At 38.6% G+C, this 20,179-nt stretch overlaps 1 protein-coding gene across 3 annotated transcripts in view; it reads right to left on the bottom strand.

Moving 5' to 3' along the window:
- Positions 1-2,220: 2,220 nt before the first annotated feature.
- akap6 (A kinase (PRKA) anchor protein 6) overlaps positions 2,221-20,179 on the bottom strand; it is a 198,330-nt gene continuing 180,371 nt past the window's right edge. For 2 of the 3 annotated variants that reach the window (XM_079853930.1, XM_079853932.1), the window contains 4 exons: positions 11,915-12,130; positions 6,560-9,598; positions 5,342-5,461; positions 2,221-3,187 (listed from right to left, as the gene is read on the bottom strand). In XM_079853930.1, coding sequence (XP_079710056.1) covers positions 3,146-3,187; positions 5,342-5,461; positions 6,560-9,598; positions 11,915-12,130 — 3,417 coding nt within the window. In that variant the 3' untranslated portion in view covers positions 2,221-3,145. The remainder of the gene's footprint in view (positions 3,188-5,341; positions 5,462-6,559; positions 9,599-11,914; positions 12,131-20,179) is intronic. The other variant, XM_079853931.1, reaches the window with a different exon arrangement.

The following is a 20,179-nucleotide window of genomic DNA, read 5'->3' as shown; positions in this document are numbered from 1 at the left end:
TTTAATGCAGTTTATTAATTATAATTTCTTAAACAAAATTGTTTGGTTTTGCATGTTAACTTGAATTTAGGTTTTATGAATTTTATGAGTTTTGCCTTAAGTTGTTTGTAATGTTTTATTCAAATTTTACTAAATAAAATGATAATAAATATTGCTAGGATATAATACATCTTAAATGCTGAAATGTTGCAGAAGACTTTTGTTTTCTTGATTCAAAATAGTTCTCCTTATCAAATAAACAGTCAATAAATAGCAGGTTCACATTGTTATAGAACTGTAGCACTGTTATAGAAGCATAGACAGAGGTGGACAAAGTACACAACTTCCTTACTTGAGTGAAAGTACAGATACTACTGGTCAAATATTACTCCGTTACAAGTAAAAGTTGTAAAGACCGATTTTTACTTAAGTAAAAGTACAGAAGTACTTGTTTTTAAAAGTACTTAAGTATCAAAAGTAAAAAATAAATGTCAATGCATTGTTTTATTATTGTTGCATTGTTGTATGTAATATTTACAGTACCTTATGCCTCTGAATCTATGCCTACCTACAGTTCCAGTAGTGGGATTGAATAAGTGCACTCAATAACGTCCGGTTTCAGACACCCAAATGGCTGTTCCCTCAAAGAGTGCCCTATTTAAAGTTTTTTTTGGCTTTTAGTATGAATGTGTTAGCCTTACTGTTATCTATACTGTAAGCTAGTGTGCTCCAAAACAATGACAAGATTTGAATTTAGAAGATCAAACCTAACGTTGAAAATGAAAATCAGGTTGATGTCAGAATCCAACATCAGATTGACGTTAATCTCCAATGTTGGACAGACGTTCCAACCAAAATCCAACGTCGGATGCTGACGTCAATATGACGTCGGGTTTCTGACGTCAACCCGACTTTCATTTCTAACCAAAATGCAACCCCTGACTAATGTTACTACTTTCTACTCAAGGACCTTGACACAAATGTAGTGGAGTAAAAAGTACGATATTTGTCTTTCAAATGTAGTGAAGTTAAAGTAAAGTACAGACACTCAAAAAGTATACTTAAGTACAGTACTCAAGTAAATGTACTTTGTTACTGTCCACCTCTGAGCATAGATGGCAATATGTGTTCAATGAACTCTATATGTTTTGCTGGGCAATAACAGTAAAAATTAAAGCTGCAAGCAGCATTTATCGGGGTTCAAGCAGTTAAGGCCTTTAAGCACAAAAGCATCAAAAGTTATAAAGTTTTATTTAGCAAGCATGTAACCACTGACATAATAGATGAAAAAGACCATTTACAGCCAATACAGGCAATGTACCATATGAAATATATGGTTTTAAAGCTTTTTAACAGTTATAGCTCCACCTATCGTCCGATCTCCATAAAATTTCTGAGAAGTTCTGAGTTTTCATTTAGGATTTATAGGCTTTTTAGTGTATTTTGCCACGCCCATTTTATAAATGACCCTATTACAGCCACCAAAATGCAAAAGTTCAACTTTTTTTCGATAAATATTGATCTAGAGAGTCCAGAGAATTGTCCTAGACTGGTCTGGTTCCGATCGGGCGAAAAATCTAGGACTAGTTTGCAAAAGTAGGTTTTGGACAAAATGCGACATAGCAGAACATTTTCCTGCCTAAATCGAATTTGGAGATAGCCATTTTGTCCAGCTTGAGCCCGGGATCACAGTGGTGTAATGCACTTAAGTCTAGGTCAAACGGCCGAAGAGTTATGAGCGATTTTGTGCTTTTGGTTGCTGTAGCGCCACCTATGGGCCAATCGGGGTCATACTCTGATAGGTTGTCCCCAAATTGAGGCCTACCATCTGGCCAGGTTTCAAGTCTCTAGGCCAGGGTTCACCAATCTCGGTCCTGGAGGGCCGATGTCCTGCAGAGTTTAGCTCCAACCCCAATTAAACACACCTGAACCAGCTAATTAAGGTCTCACTAGGCATACTAGAAACTTTCAAACAGGTGTGTTGGAGCTGGTTGGAGCTAAACTCTGCAGGACAGCGGCCCTCCAGGACCGAGATTGGTGAACCCTGCTCTAGGCCTTACGGTTTGGCCTGCACGATGCGTTTTACAAATCCTTACAATTACAATAGGGTTTCAGCATTTCATGCTTGAACCCCTAATCATCAGTTAATACTTTAACCTTATAGTCAATCTGATTTTAGAAAGTGTGACAACTCGCCCCGGCCTCACTAATGAAAAGAACTGTGTGAAAAGAACAGCATGTGTGATAAAGTCATTAAATTATGTTTATTTATGGAAGTTTTCTTGTACATAGTTCACCATGCAGTCTAACAGTAACTATTTATCCACGACACGTAACACAAACAGTAACACGAACATGAAGTAATATGACATCATTATACACCAGGGTTTGAACGTACAGTTCACATATTTACAGATGCCCATTCGTCATTATCAGCCTTGCCACACGTCTGCTTTCTCACCGATCGCAGGACACACAATGGGGTGAAGCAGTGTTTAACAAAATGTAGCAACTGCAAGGCACAAAATGTTTATACATTTCTTTGTTTTTCAGGGAGTAAAAAAAAAATGGTATCGCATCAAACTGCCGAAAGATGATCACACGCCACACAACATCACACAACCGTCGTGTTGCATAGAAACTGTGGCGTTACGTCACTCGGCTAGAGAGGAACGTGAAGCCTGTTTGGTAATCTCCACATGATGGATCTTAGAATGTGGAGACCATGACGTCATGTCTCATTGGAGGCTGATTAGGACCACATTACTGATTCATGGGGCGACCCTCAGGTAACATACCTCTATGCTTAGGCACCAAATACTTGAGCCTGCTTAGATGTCGCTAGCTGGCTGATCATCAGGAATATGACAGAAGAGGCTTGTGTGTAGTCTACCGTGTTGAAGCGTTAGGGTCGAGATGGTGGAAGACTGGTGAGGTAGCTCAGTCCAGAGTGGAGCTTGGAGGGGTAAGGTCAGCAAAGGTCACGGGTAAATAGTTAAAGCAGCCAGGAGGAAGAGGATGAGGGTGCTGAGGATGAAGGACTTAGAGCTCTAAAGTGCCAGACTAATGGCCCATGCACTAACATCCAGTTAGGTGTCCGTTCCAGACCCCCACATCACCAACCAGAGGTGGTGTTTGAGACTTCAGAGAGCCTTCACTAGAGCAGTCAGGGTTTACACACAGGAGTGGCTAGACTTCCAGAGAATCTCTGCAAAAAACACACACACACATTCACATTGTTAGTAACTAAAAGTAAAACTGCAGTGACTGCTGCTAACTCACAGATCTTAAATCCAGACACAGATTTATAGGCTGTGTTGGTTGCAATTCATTACTGTAATTAAAGTACTTTCCCCTTGAAAAAGTAAAGTAAGGGATCTCTGTAATTTAATTACAGTTACTTCTGATGTAATTGCATTAAATACTGCATATAGACAATAGAACAATTCTACATAAAACAAGATTTAATGTGACTTTCTCCCTTTTAATACTTTGGTCAGTTCAAGAATAATTTACGCAATTTTATATTATTTATTTGAAAGGATTAAAAGAGCAGTTTCGTGTCTATCCTTGCATTGTTCAAATGATTGAGGCTGATATTGGATTTAAAAAGTAATTAGTAATAAGTAATGCAATACTTATGAGAGTAATTAGTAATCTAATGACACTGTTGAATATGTAATTAGTAATGAATAAGTGCTCATAACGGACTTATTTAACAGATCAAAAAAGTTACATTAAAAAAATTGTATATATATATATATATATATATATATTAGTATATAGTAATGTATAGCATAATATTTCCAGAACATATTTCCAGAACAATTTCCAGAACATTCTCATTCACAGTTCCATGCTGGTGGAACGCTCTCCCCACCCTCATCCGGAATGCAGAATCCCTGACAACATTCAAAAGACAGCTGAAAACCCATCTCTTCCGTGAGCTCTTAACCGCATAAAAATGTAAAAAAAAAAAAAAACCCTTCCCTTTCCCTTTAAAACCTCACTTATCGGGCTTATGCTACTGAATAATGCCCGAACTTCGTATTTTGAGCACTTCTTGCGTTGTTTTTGCCTCTTCATGATGACTCGCTTAATTTAGTCCTAATTTGTAAGTCGCTTTGGATAAAAGCGTCTGCTAAATGACTAAATGTAAATGTAATATAATATACTATAATATACAGTAGTCATTTATATGCTTTCAATTTTAATTGATAGATAGATAGATAGATAGATAGATAGATAGATAGATAGATAGATAGACATTTTAATTCTTTTTATTTTCATTAAACATTATATATGGTACATAATGAACTGTGAAACATGAATCAAGATGTTATTTGTAAAATAAAGCATTGCATTTGATTTGTATGTTTGTTTGTTTGGTCCAGGTCTTCTCTGTCATGTGACACTGCGGTACATTTAACAGTGTAGTGTGAACTGAACCCACAATGACCGCAGGGCTGACATCATAGTGTCTGTAGAGACAGATAGTTGTTTCTCTCTGCCGTTTGCCGTGTCCCTGGAGCCTCGGGGGTTTGGCGAAATGTGTCCGACCCAACAACTATTCAAAATCTTCAAGATGACCTTCCTTTTGCATCATGTAACCGTTATCATTTGTCCATTAATGTATGTGGTGGATACATATCAAAAGTTCCATTTTCATATAATTTTTTTTCTTCATATCAAATTTTGCCCAACCCAGTACTAGCTCAGTTTTGTGTTTGCCATCTGTTAATTCCACCATATTACAATGTGTCGTATATTGCTGCAGTCGGGAGACTAAGAGAGCAGCTCTCTTTAAGTTTTCCATCAGGTGTATATGCTTCTCATCAAGAGAAATGATTGCCGACCAACAGACATTCATTATTTCAACCCTGCGCTGATGAGGCCACAGCAGCGACCGAGAACGAGACAGCAAGAGAGAAAGACTGAGAAAAATAAGAAGACAATTCAAAGGCTAACCCCATTGGATATATACTGTAGATGTAATGAATGCTTTTCAAACCAATTTACTGGCAAGAGAGTCATCATGTAGAAAGTACAGTGGCCTATAATTTAAACCATAACACTGCCGGTCCAGACGGGGCATTTGCGTCATCGTGAAGTGAGCCTTTGGGTTTTTATCAAGCAGAATTTCACAACCAACAAGCAACAGGAAAAACACAAAACAAACTCATTTCAAAAGCCGCCACTAATAAATCATGCTAGCGTGCAGTATGGAGTGCACTGGAAAATGGGGTAGTTTGCAATGTAACGCTTGACGTGGAAAACACCCTGTGGCTGTTTTTCAGCGGTGTGGTGGAAGTGGCCGGGAGGGAGAGGTTGTGTGTGTTGAAGCGAGTCCTATAACACCTACCTTGACCTGAGGCCTGCTGCTGACTCTACTCCTTCCTATAGATGAGCTATCTGTCTGTGGACCGCTGATCTGAGCCCTGCAGCCCTCCACAACACCACTGATGCTCTCTGACCTTGTCAGCTGAAAGACAGAGAGGAAAAGAGAAATGCTACTTCCATAATTTATTGTTTTTTGAGTGTTTCTTGTTTTGTGAAATTTGTTTCTTTCTTTACCCAGCAGATTTTAGAATTGAATTTGTAGATTTTTTTCATTTTAATGGTGAAGCTTGTATTTCTGTGCCAATAGAGTCACTAAATGAAATAATAATAAACATTTGCATCATCTTCCATTGGAAAAGCGTTTACACACAGGTCAACCGAAAAATGTCTTGATTTGTTCTTATATTACTTATTTGGCACAAATGAAATGCACACCAATAAAATACACTCATTTGAAGTTTAAATTTTGAGAAAACAGTCTTAATTTGCTAAAAATGTTCTAAAAATAGTTGTCTTTGTCTTTATTTAAAAATTTGAACATTAAAAATCATCCCTCAATATTACTGTTGGCTTCATTTGCACTGTTGATATAATGCTTATTTGACACTATTCACATTAGAAAAAAAAAAAAGAGCAGAAAGAAACATGAACAGACTGAGATAGACATGGACGTTGAAAGGATGAGGATTGTAATAGTTCCCTTCCTGTTTTCACACAAAAAACCATCCAGCCATTTTTATGATATCAATATGTCCTTATGAGTAAAACATTGAAATTCAATTGATGACTTAAGTCAAATTAATTCTGTGTTTTCAGTCTCAATGATTATCTGGAAAGTAGGAACTTAATTTGCCTGATATAAGGTCAAACATTGGATTTGCAGACAGAGTTGGAACCAAGCTGGGAGAAGTTTGCATATGAAATAGAAAACTACTTAAAAAGAACACAAATACATGCTAATTCAGTCATGAAATTAAGTAATGATCCTCGCCGCATTCTTGCTTATGAATCATAATATAATCTGACTGATTATGATTATTCTGTTCTGTAGACCTTAAAATTTTAAATCTACGCCTGCAAATCCTTCTTCCATTAGCACTTCAGGGGAAAAGCGCAGGGGAGGGGTGAGAGAATGAATAAAAATCCCCTCTTAAATATTTAGTCAATGAGATGAATTCAGCAGAAACGCACACCGCTCTCATTACAAGCAGATAGAGCACGGTGTAATGTCGAAACACACCTGTTTATGAGTCGACTTGGCTTCCTGTAGAGAGCGGCGCCCTTTCCCGACGTTCTTCTGTTTCATCAACTGTGAAGCAGGAGCCCTTTCATCGCTATCAGTCTTCCTTATCAGCGGACAGTTAATTTTGGGATTAATATAAAGGCTGCCATCCTCTTTTAAAGGATTTGTAGTGGAGCAAGAGACTCTTATCTTAGTCATTACAGGGGAAATATTGGATTCAAGCATTTTAGTATCTGCAAAACATTCAACAGTATCTATTGGGGTTTCACATGGTAAAGGATTAAGATAAGGCGCCTCATTATGGCACTCTGACTGGCTACCAGCTACACTTCCTTGAGAAATACCATGTGCTTTTTGGTATTCATCGCAACCCGATGAAGGTGCTGGGCTCAGGAGACCGAGGGGCTCTATTAGTTTGTGTCTCGTGGGCCGTTTGCTAATGGACATGCTGTAACAGAGAGGAGGACCCAGGTACACTTCCTCTGTGCAGGCCTCGAAGAGCGGCTCTTCGTCACGGATATCTGGTGTGCTCGAAAGGATCGGGGAGCTGCTCTTGTCCTCCGCACAGGTGCTGACCTCTCCGCAGTCACTATCATGCGAGGACAGCGACAGATAGGAGTAGAAGTCGCCCTTCCGCAAATGAATATGCCGATGGGAGTGCTCGAGGACCTTCTCTCTGATCTGAGATACAGACGCTGGGCTACATACCTCCGCCGGCTGCTCTCCCTGCATCTCTTTGGTCTTCAGGGCCACAGATGTCATGTCAATGATCTCCATCACAAAGTCGTGGACGTTGTCACTCTTGGCCTCTTCAGACATGAAAGCAGGGTGACTGCAGCTCTCTGAAGAGCTTTCTTGATGGTTCTCGTGGACGTCATTCAGAAAGGCAGCAAGCTGCTTCTGTTGGCTGTGAGCGTGAGCAGCTAACCCCGAGCACTCCTCTACGGGAGAGATGGTGGGGGAGGGACGGTGGGAATTGTGACAGGGCAGCTCACCTTTTAACTGTCCTTCCAGGGAGCTCAAGCTCTGATCGCATGAGGATGGAGAGGTGGCGGTCAACATACTGCTTTTGACGTCATTGATGGAGCCTTTAAATGATTCCCCTTTCTTGGTTAGCAGACTTCCCTCTTCTCTCAGCAGCTCGTCGTCTTCATCCTTCCCTTTGATGTGAGAGCTCTCGACATTGCCGTTTTCCATGTCATCCGCGAAGCGGCTGATATAGCTCCTGGTGGCGTCCCGACGGTTTCCGTCCACCTCCTGTTGCTTGAGGCTCTCGTTTTTAGCATTAGTGTTGGCTTCCAAGAGTTTCAGCGCAGAACGGCTGAGAAATTGTCGATCGTTAGTAGTCTTAATGGGTGACAGGATGTCCTTAGACAGGGTGCCACACTGCAGTTCATCCACTAGATCTGCCTCATTTTTCTCTCTACTCTGAGATCTAGGCTTTATCCAGCTTTGAAACTCACCCTTTATATAATCCAGCCCGAGAGTGAAGGAACCTTCAGTGTATTCTTCCTCTGAGGTTACACTAGAGTCATCGTCTTTAATACCAAGCTCCTCTTCGGTGAGAGTCAGAGTGGAGCTGGAGAGAAGATCGCTGTCTTCCTCGTCGTCAGTACAGGCTGAAGTGCAGGAAACGTTGACAACCATACTGATGCTCGCGTCAGTCTCGTCGGTTTGTTGCTGGTTGCGGCAATGTTTGCGGAAGGACGCATTTGATTCAGCAGCAGCGCAGCGGTTCATTTGCACGGCTAGGTCCTCGGATGCCACCGACAAGTCCTCTGTGCTGCTCAGCTCTGTCAGGGAGGCTGCTGAGCTCTCGTTAATGGAGGAGGGAGCGCCAGCTGAGCGTGACCCACGCCACAGCGAGCTGCTCTGGAGCGTTACGTCAGAGACGCTACGTGTCATCTTCAGAGCAAGAGGGCTTTGGATGTTCTCAAGGCGTTTTAGAAGCTCTAGAGTTCTTCTGCTGAGTTCCCCCGTGGGCTCCACAGCCGATCCAATGTCCCTCAGACTTTCCTTACTACCCGCATCCTCTGTGCTCTTACATGGAGCAAGCCAACTTTCCAGTGAAGTGCTACGAGTTAGTGTCTCTTTGCTTGATGGGAATAATTCTCCTACTGCATAAAGAGAGTCAAGGGAAGACCCCTGGGAGAGCTGTGCAAACTCCTTTTGGAGCTTTTGGTGTGTAGTCACCCTCTCGTCATCTCTGCTCATGTTGAGATTTTGGTCATTAGCCTCTTGGCTTAGTCCAAGGTCATTTGCAAGGATCTTCACTGGCTCCTTGTGGTGTTTCTTCCTGTTTTCTCCACCATCTTCTCTTTTCTTTCTCATGATATGCCATTTCTGGTCTCTCTTCCCAGTGCTGAGACTATCAACATATTCTGCACACTTGTTGGCACGCTCCAAAACTCTGTCTATGTCTTCATCTGAGACTCTGTCTCCATTGAGTGAATCTTCTCTGGTTGGAGGGGTGAGAGTAACGCAAACTTTTGGTTCATCACTCTGTAACAGCAGGCACATCTCAGAGTTACCTGTGGTCTCCGTGTCCCCTTCACTAACTATCCCACTTTCGCTCTCTGATCTCTTGGCTGAATTCGATAGAAGCTCGTGTTTTCCCTTCAGCAGGTCTCCGAAGATATCAGGTAGAGATTCAGCCGAGGAGAAGGAGGAATCCATGCTCAGCCTCTTCAAAAGTGATGGCTGGACTTTGGATGAAGATGATTTATGATTATATTGGGGTTGTTGGTAGAGTTCAACATTATGCAGTCTGTACACCTGATAAACACAGGAAGATGAGGCATTCGACTCTGCTGTGCACAAGGCTGCTCCGCACCGTATGTCATTTGGAAATGACTCGGTGAGATTCAAAGGCTCCTTTGGGGAATTAAGGAGTGATTTAGATCCAGGGTTTTGCTCATCTTCACAGTCCTGTGTCTCCAGATTGCTGATAGTCATGTCCATCTCGTCCCACTCCCAAGAGTCTTCCGTCAGCCCATGGAGGTCCATAAGCGAAGGCTCAATGAGGTTCCCAGGGACCTGTAGGAGGGGAAAAAAAGGTCAGGGGCAAAGAAATTCTCAATTGGACTTTTAATTAGATCAAATGCAAAGTTAATCTGGGACAAATACATTTTTGCTTAGATATGGGTATTCAGCGCAGCACATAATTACACAAATTGCTTTGCTTCTTGTTCAAGCAGGAAGAGTCTATTTATATGATCCTCTTTATCTCATTAATCTAATAAACTGGCAAATCTAACACTTGCTTTGTATGTCATATATCCCATAAAATGAATTTTTATTTGATTTCTGTTTATTCTCTTTCTGCTGATGAGGAAAATACTAATGCACAAGTTTGGATTGCTAGTGCATGATAAAAACCTTCAACTGTGAGAACAATCAATCAGTCTAATCAAATAAAAATTATTTCAATAAGCTGCCTCAGCTAACATTTGCACCCCGATTGCAGCACAAAACATTTTAATCAGATAGACTAATTATAACCTTTAGCTACACCATTACAAAAGTCATTTTGTCAAGTTAAACAAGACGGTCCAGTTTGGTCTGAAAATTTTGTCTGAATGTCTCTGCTACTCTATTCAACTTGAGAGTGAAATCATGTAATAACTTGACAGTGTCAATTAAAGCTCTTTTGAAACATTTTTTCCCTTTTAACAGTTGCTCTTTCACTGGTTTACCACTCCCTTCAGAGTGGATGAAAGTTAACTTAAAAATCATTATCTCTTTCATTGACCTTCAAACTGAATTCTTGATATTCTAAAGAAAAAAAAATCCTGGTAAAAGTGTAACGATTGGATTTTTTTTTCAGACGCAAGACTTGTTGTGAGCAAGGCCTCCTAAAGCATTCACCAGTCAGCTATTTCATCATCTCACAAGTGTACTGTATTCACAAAAACAAACTCTACCCATTATTTTTATTTCCCTTTATTCTGCACCCGCAAAAAAGTGAAATTGCACTTCAGCCCCGCAAGGTCAAGCTGAGAGAGGGGCGAGTAATTTGTCTTCCCTGTGTAAGTGAGTGGACGTTCACAAACAGGTTGCTGGGCTTTTCTGTGTGAAGCACGCAGCCTCCCCAGAGCCCTGCTGCTGCCATGCAGGAATGCACAACATCTACATGACAAAAGGCGAAGTCTAGCCCTTGGCCCACTCCCCTGTTTAACACGAACTGTAACGGTCCCACACATACAATAAGAGACTAGTTAAGGCTTCCGTTTTCAGGATGGGAAGTCTTTTTATACTGCGGTGAACACGGTATGTGCACATGTTATGTGCTTTATGAGACTACTTCCTCCCTTTCAGTGCAGGATAGGGATACAAGATCAAGTTATTTCATTGCTACGGGTTACTCGATATACATTAAGAACAGTCAGTTACTTCTGGCAGCATTTGTAATCGATTGAGTTCACAGTGCAGTGAGTATCTGGGGAGCGCATCTAGCCACTGTCCCCTTACTCGGTGTATTCAAGAATAATATGTGGCCACTTTCCCTGCCTTATACATCATTCTTATTACACTGTTCCAGCAGTGCTGCACTATATTATTGGTACTAGTGTATTTCTGCTTAACATTAGCCTGGGCAGCTTTCTTTGACCAGAGCAACATATAAGGAGATCTTCAAAGAGCCAGTGGGTTGAATAAAAAACAAATTCATATCCGTATGTTGAATTATGATGGTTGCATTAGGATCCAGAGAAAAAATATTTAAATGGACTGTCAAAAATGAAGAAATTTTTACAAAAAAATAATAAAAAAAACTAAACACTGCAAATATTTACGTCATGATGGACGCACAGTTGTTGAATTAAACATCCAACATAGTAAGGTCATGTAACAACAACATAGCATACTATTGTTTATCATTGCATACTGCTCACACACTCAGATTAATTCACAAAACAGTTATGGCCACTTTACGCTATTTGCGCTGCTATAGCACTCTGCCATGCATATTTAAATTACACAAATTACTTACAGACTGCGCCTTTTTTAGCGTTATGGAAAAACTGGTAGTAAACCATTTTGTTTAATTAAAAGAGGCATTTGTGTGTATTTGCAAGAAAAGAAAAAAATCACCATGTTGTTTGCACCAATTTGCATAATTCCTTTAGTGAATTAGATGCTAAATAATGCAAAAGGAGCATACAACTGCTTTTTAAAAAATAATATAAAGTAAACAGAAAATAGTTTGCAGTAAACAGTTTGCTAGTACGCCACTCCACCACTAACACAATTAAACCGTCCACAGCGTGGATCTCAGACAGCACTACCCTGTTTATATTCACAATACATATGTTCTCTTGTTTACTTGTAACTGTAGTGTAAAGCATATGTGACCTGGTCTCTGCCCAGCGAGTGTTTCAGTCTGGTCTGCCACTGAAGGACCTGCATGACGATGGCCTCCCAGCGTCTCTCCAGGTTGACCTGCAGCAGCTGCAGTGACTGGTGCTCTGCCTCTGAGCTCTGCTGTTCAGGCCCATCCAACAGCCTCTGACAGAGCCTCAGCACGGAGGAAATGCCCTTCCGTCTGCCCCGCACCTCCATACACAGAGCCTGCAGAGACAGGAGCGGGACAGTCTTCTCAAACACTCATAGATTGTAAACAGGGTTAAACATCCCTGTCATCAGGTTAAGGGGGCAAGGTTCATATGTTAATGCCAGAGTTTTACCAAAGAACAGGAAGCACAACACAACTCTAAAAGCTTAACTTTGAAGCTGAGCTTGTGGAGACTACAGTCAAGTATGCCATTTGAAAAAGTAGTTAGCTATACAAGAAGTCACAAAGCGACAAACTAAACTGAAGGTACTTAAAGGGTAATTTCACCCAAAAATGAAAATTCTGTCGTTAATTACTCATCCTCATGTCGTTCCAAACCTATAAGACCTTCGTTCATCTCTCGGATTTCATCAAAAATATCTTCATTTGTGTTCTGAAGATAAACGAAGGTCTTACGGGTTTGGAACGACATGAGGATGAGTAATTAATGACAGAATTTTTGGGTGAACTATCCCTTAAAGGGAGCAACAGGCTTCAGTTATACGAGATTATATAAATTAATTAGAGTAATTATCTGGCATAACACACTGATATAATTTACAGCGAAAGCATAAATCATAAAAAATAATCAAACCAAAAACACAAATTTACATACGGAAATTCATACAAAAAAAGGATAAAAAGCTGTATTAAACAAAACTAAATAAAACTAAGAACACTCTCATTGATAGAAATGAATACAAAAAGTATTGATTAAAAGCTGTATAAAACAAATCTAAATAATAAAACTAAAAACACTGTGATTGACATAAAATTAATACAAAAACATTGATAAAAAGCTGTAAAAACAAACCTACACTCTAAAAAATGTTGGGTTGTTTCAAATAATGTTTGGGTCAAATATGGAAAAAACCCAACGCTTGGGTTTAAAAATGTTATGTAAAAATGTAAACCAAAGGTTGGGTTTGTCCACTTTTGACCCAAACATGGGTTGAAAGAACCCAACATTTTTTAGAGTGAAAATAATAATAAATAAATAAAAACTGAAAACACCATAATTAATTTAAATACCAAAAAATATGATAAAAAGCTGTATAAAAACATAACTGATAATACAAACAAATATATAAAAAGCTGTATAGGTTTTAATTTTTTTTTTTTTTTACAAAAAAAAAAAAAACTAAATAAATGCCGTGCAAGGACTTCTAGGAACACTTGATTCATTTGATAACTAAAAATGAATCAGTGAATTTTTTGTAGCCAATCCATTGACAACTCTTTAAATGAAAAAAAAAAAAATTTTAGATTTGTTTGAACTAATGAAGCAGAAGTTACATTTTTAAAACATTTAATGTTACTGAATACTTAAAAAAGATGGCAAAATGTTACTCAGGGACTTCTGGGAATCCTACTGAGTGATGATTTGTTTGAACCATCCGAACAAACTGAGTAAAATGAAATGAATCGCTAAAATGAATCTGTCTTCCCAAAGTTACTTGAGATATGGAGAGATCCATTCTAACAAAGCGTGTTTATTCTTATGTATTATTCATACACAATACAAAGGGACAAAAAAACACCTCGATACAGATACTGAGCTACAACCTCACTACTGAAAAATGTAGTGCGGCCTAACAAAAAAAAGACTTAACAAACTATTCTTCAACATTTGCCACAACTACAACATGGGGTTTATTGCTAGTCATATATGTGAACTCACTGCACCTCAGAGCCATGAATGAAAATAGTGAATGAAGCGAGAGAGAGAGAGAAACTGACACCGAGAGAGAAAGAGAGACTCCTGTGCGCTTGATGAGGTCTTCGCAACAATTCAGGCTGTCAGGAGCGTGTAAATCACATCCTCCTCTCCCTATAAACACGACAGAATTAAATATTTAAAGGCCAAAGCTGCACTCCCATGCTTCAGTGTCCAGCTATGACACTTGTTTAATGAAACCGCCAGAGCATATAGACTCTCCCAAAGACGACAACGCCACGCTTTGGAAGGGTTGCAGGTATTCTGACGGTCTCTCACCTGCACCAAAACCCCTTTTAAATATGCAGCGGCAGCTTTGCGAAGAGACGGTGCTACTCCATGTGTGGTATGGGACGAAAACATTCAGGGAACAATTTATGCAAATCCCACCAGCCTCGAAAAGCACCGCCTTACATTTTCTGTACATTTTTCAATAAATATTAAACACCATTACATTTCACCATTACATTTAAATTGGATTTTATTTTTCCCGGAGTGCTTCGTTCCTCTGTTTTAGCATATTTCCCACTCCCGTGTCTTTTAAACAGGTAATGAGACTGTAAAATTCAATGGCGGCATGCCGGAGAGGAGGCCGAGGAGCAAACATGCCTTGATAGAGTTATCATGCCCAAGAGTTGAAACTCTGACGGATAGAAACGTGTGAGGAGATGGAAAACTGACACTCAAACGGACACTTTTTTGATCGGTGGACGGTGTCTGGAAAATGTGGTGTCCTGGCTTCTTAAAGACATGCAAATATCTTATAATAAAATAGCTTGTGGTTGTTTAACATATTCTCGGACACAGTAGGCAGCAGATGATATTGTTCAGCCTCTGATATCGGCTTCAGATAAATGCCCACCAAACATGTGATGGGTTCTGCCCACAAAAAACACATTTGGCATCTATACGTTAGCAGGAATTCACCACACATTAATAGACTCAGACTCTTCAGCCAAAACATCTAAAAATAGTTCAAACAAGATATTTACTTGAAAAGCAGCACTGCATAATATATTAAGAGTCGTTTCATAGATTGCCTCTTTAATATAAGTGTATTTTGTATCACTGCACTGGCAGGGTTTTATTTAGTAACAAAGTAAAAGTAATACGAGTATATTTTGTCTTACTGCACTGGCAGATGTTTATTACTTTTTCTTCTTTTACTTTATTACCGTACTAAATAAAACTCAGCCAGTGCATTAAGACAAAATACACTCGTATTAAAGATACAATCTAAACATGACTCAATACAGCAAATGTAGCTTGTTTTAAGGACTTTTAGATATTTTTACTGAAAAAAAAAGAAAAAAGGATTCACAAAAAAACTAATTTTTTAGTTTTTTTTTTTTGTTAATAGACTATTAGAATTCAGAATGAAAATGAGACTTTTTAAACATTACTGGAAAGAGATTGTGACAAATAAGCATTCTTTTAAATAACAGAAATAAAATGTAAAGATTTGTTAAATTGCACGTAGGGCTGTCACGATTTCTCGATGAAATTTGAGAACTTGATTTGAAAAAATCCTCGATTGCAACTTGCCCGTGTCGATTAACTGGAAAATACCGGAAGAGGCGTATAATAAAATATAATAATCTAATACATAATATGTGACCCTGGATCACAAAACCAGTCATAAGTCGCACAAGTATATTTGTGGCAATAGCCAACAGTACATTGTATGGGTCAAAATTATCGATTTTTCTTTTATGCCAAAAATCATTAGGATATTAAGTAAAGATCATGTTCCATGAAGATATTTTGTAAATTTCCTACCGTAAATATATAAAACATTTATTTTTGTGAGTGAATGCAGCACAATCGCGAACATAAATGGACAACTTTAAAGGAGATTTTCTCAATGTTTCGATTTTTTTTTCCACCCTTGATTTTCAATAGTTGTATCTCAACCAAATATTGTCCTATCCTAACAAACCATACATCAATGGGAAGCCTATTTATTCAGCTTTCAGATGATGTATAAATTTCAGTTTCATAAAATTGACCAATATGACTGGTTTTGTGGTCCAGGGTCACATATATACACACAATATAAACACAATTCTGTTATATAAACACAAACTTTTATGTTAGATGCGATTAATCGATTTGACAGCCCTAATTAAAACCATTTCAAATCATAATCTAGCATAGTGCTATTGTGAAATCACAAAAGCTGTTATTCAGTAAAATAAATATATGTGCTGCGGCCGGTTTTCAGGGCTTTTCTTCCGTCTCAAAGAGGCTCAGTTCACAGTAAATGCTACTCCACACGAACTCAGTCTCAGCATGTGCTGTTTGTTTGGTAGTGTGCATTTGGGAATGCATAAAGTCTGACACGCTTTGTGTTTCATATAGTGAAGAGTTGCAGTGTTATCATCTCAGCAGCTCGGTTAACAAACTCCTGCGCTGCATATCCTTTGGGTTTGGGTTGTTTATAGCGTTCACATGGGAACGCATCGTGTGTCATTTCACCAGATTTGTAATGCAGATCACAGTATATCAATATGTTTCTAAATATGCAAACCGTTGTTCATCGTGATTTCAAAATATATGTTTAAATCCTTGCACTGAATTGACATGTTTTGATGTCCACATGTTCAAGAAATGACGTTATTGGTTGTAGCATTTCTATCATAAAGAAGTGGCCTTATATTAAAGATTAAGTGGACATGAATGTTGTTTGGACAATATTAATCAAGGATTTGATCATGCTGTAAAATGTAACAGCAATCAAACGGTTGTTAGTGCCCACATAATGTACATACGTTGATTATGTTTATATTGTGCATTATGCATTTTAACAGTGTTGTTCAACAAAACCATGATTACTTGCTTTTAATATTTTTTCTGAACCAATTATTATTGCTTCATTGTTATTATAAGTGTAGGCATTTTAATGGTTATTGTTCACTTAGGTCTATTTTTATTACCAAAAAAAGATACAATTACTCGATTAATCGTCAAATAATTGTCAGATAAGTAGATTACCAATACAATCGTTAGTGATAGGTCTACTTCCATGTCAGTCAGAAGATTTCCAGTCTAAGTGAGAATTTCTTGATCAGAATAAGTAGCAATATGAACCACACCTGATTCCAATAGAATCCAACAGGCTCAGTTCTTAACCTACTGTAACTTCACCCTTCAGATATGTCAATAAAATACAGATGACTATGTTTAATCAATACCACAGGTCCCCTCAGATTAAACAGCTCAAAACGTGAGACTACATCACTGTATGTACTGTATGCCACATTGAGGTTTTAGACATACAAAACACTAGAAAAATGACACTGTTTCTGCATTACTGGTTCTCATAAACTGATTGAGTCTTATTGAGGAAGAGGAACAGTGCAGTATAGTAGTCCAATATTTGCTAAAAAGCCTTTTCAAACACACGGTGCAGTGAGTAGGCTGTTTTTCCTCCAGTATGTGAATCCACACAATGACTCCATTTCAGAGCCACAAACCAGCACTGAGACTGAAGCGCTGGCAGGGGGCCAGCGGGCCCTGGTGCCTCAGTCAGATATCAAAACACTGAAAGAGGTAGACAGAGAGAGACAGAACAGCATATTGTGAAAGAAAAATCACAAATGAAAAGTATCTCAATTGTTTCTCCTAGACTGCAATGAGACTCCAGTTTCAGAACAGATTTCAACAATGTCTCAAAAAGTCTATATGAACGCAAACATTTCTCATCTAATTCTCTCAAGAACAAACAATCGGAGCTGCTATGCATATTAAAACTAGGGCTGTCAAACGATTAATCGCGATTAATCGCATCCAAAATAAAAGTTTGTTTTTACATAATATATGTGTGTGTACGGTGTATAATTATTTTCTATATATAAATACACACACATGCATGTATATATTTAAGAAATATTTGCATGTATATACTGTGTATATATATTTATATTATATATAATTTATATTATATATAAATATTTTATATATAAATAACACATTTTTCTTAAATATATATGCATGTGTGTGTATTTATATATAGAAAATAATTATACACCGTACACACACATATATTATGTAAACACAAACTTTAATTTTGGATGCGATTAATCGCGATTAATCGTTTGACAGCCCTAATTAAAACGTGTTAAAACTCTAAACCCTTACAATATGTCAAATATGATCTCATTTGTAGCTCCGACTCAAAGCTGCATTCAAAGCCGCTGTAAAATGCAGATACATGCACAACTGTGACTGTATATAAGGAAAGCGGTAAGTTACTACGGTGCTTGGGAACTTTAAATAGCCAACAATTAGACTAATGAACTACATTAATTGCAGCATTACTGCAATTAACACAAACTAAAATGGAAACTAAATGAGAACATAACTTGGATAAACAATTACTAAACTAAAAGATATGTTCATGACTCCGAAAAATATATATAATTAACTAATTTGATGAATTACTATAAAAATATAAGTACTTTTAGCCTTTAATACATGATATATACAAAGTAACTCCAGACTGTGAAGAGAAATTCAACTTTATCACTTAAGACATGAACTTTGGCAGCCTAAAAAGTAAATACTAAAACTAAAATAAAAAATACTATAGTAAATACACTAACAATGGCAGAGTGCAAAATAATTGAAATCAAAACTACTTAAAAGGCAAATTAAGATATTAAGAAATTACTGTAAAAAAGTTGCTGCCTTAAACATCCAAGTTGATTGTACTTAAAACTGTAAGCCATATCAACTTAAACTGACTTTAAAAAATTGTTCAATCTTTTATAGCTTAAGTTATTTGGTGAGTTAAAGCAATGTAATTGTATAATAACCCTTGTTTATGACTATTATTAATAAAAGTTAACTATTTATGTCCCAAGTGTTTGTGTCCACTTCACATTGTGCTTCAGAACCGAGCAATAAAATGATCCCTGGGGAGTATTTTGAGAAACAAAACATATATAGCCACCCTTCAGTTGTCCATCCACTGTAAGAACAGACAAGATCACAGGTGGATCATCTATCAGGTGCTGTTTAATAAAGCTATCAGAGGATCAGCCGTCTCACGACGTGCTTAGGCGCCGACGCAATCTTCAGAACGACGGTTTGACTATTCTCTCTCATCTCCCTCCCCTGGCTGTTATCGTGTGGCTAAATCCATCTGGTGTACAGTATTAATCTACAGGTCTCTCGCTATCAGAGTCTGTAATCACACCTGAGGCGGAGAGCCGAGCCGTGAAGATGCATGTGTATTACACAGACCTCCCCAGAGTGTTCCTCCAAAAAACTGCTTATCTCTTTATTCAGCACAAAATGAGAACAGACCATGCCTCCATCCAGACGCAGCCTAAAGCCTTTAAACTCCAATTCCCCATCTCTCCCTCCCACTTAATTTCATTAAAATCTAAGCCTTATGATATTCTGACTTTTTTTTTTTTGGGCGTGCAGTGCGACTTAAGCGCGAGGAGAGTTTAAATGACGCGTGCACCGGCGCTGACGTGCTTTCCGGAGGATTAACACCAAAAAAAAGCCAGACGACAGGCTCTGCTCTTTCGGTTTCGGGGGTATTTGTTTCTCGTTCTCCGCCGGGAAAAACGAGCGCACACTTCATTTCGCTCTTTACAGCCGCTGCAATTTTAACATTTTCAATTAATCTCGCCGAGATTGAGGAGCGGAGCCCCAAATCCCCTACAGTGACGGCAAGGACACGGGAACCGAGCTCTGACAGTGACCCAGTGGATATTCAATCAATTATCATTAATTAGAAATCTCTGATTAATTCTATTTGTTGATTAAGTCAATTAAAACCACAAGCACTTGTTATCGCAAATGAGTATAATGAATTCATGTCGGCCATTTGTTCCCAGACACGTCCCCTCGGCTCCGGCCTGCTCGGGTTTCATCAACGCCTGTCAGTCGAGGCCTCGATCCCGACGCACTAATAGAGAGAAATAGTACCGCAGTGAGTGGATAGACAATAAAAGCAAACTTAACCAACCTTCAAGCAAGACAAAAGTCGATGTCAGCAGACTGACGCTAGTCATATTATACAGGAAAAACGATCATGATGAAGGATCCTGTTTTGCATTCTGCTTGACGTGTTCGTTATTTCAAATACGTCTAAATTACCCGAGACGCAAACGCATTGGTTTGAGTCGGGCTGTCAGTGACCTTCCATAAAGCTTGTTGTCAAAGGATGCTTATTTTTAATTATTTTTCCCTTTAAGACAAAAAAACTGACAGTGTTTTCAAAATGAGACTAATGTGTTACGAACGGCAGACGTCCTCTTTACCGTGCTAAAGCAAACAAATGGCAGCAAAGTGATAACATTGCCATCAATGGGGACATTTTCTCATTAGCGCC

The sequence above is a fragment of the Squalius cephalus genome (genome assembly GCF_949319135.1).
Source record: "Squalius cephalus genome assembly, chromosome: 20".
NCBI classification, from domain to species: Eukaryota; Metazoa; Chordata; class Actinopteri; order Cypriniformes; family Leuciscidae; genus Squalius; species Squalius cephalus.
This window is presented reverse-complemented; position numbering and strand designations above follow the sequence as displayed.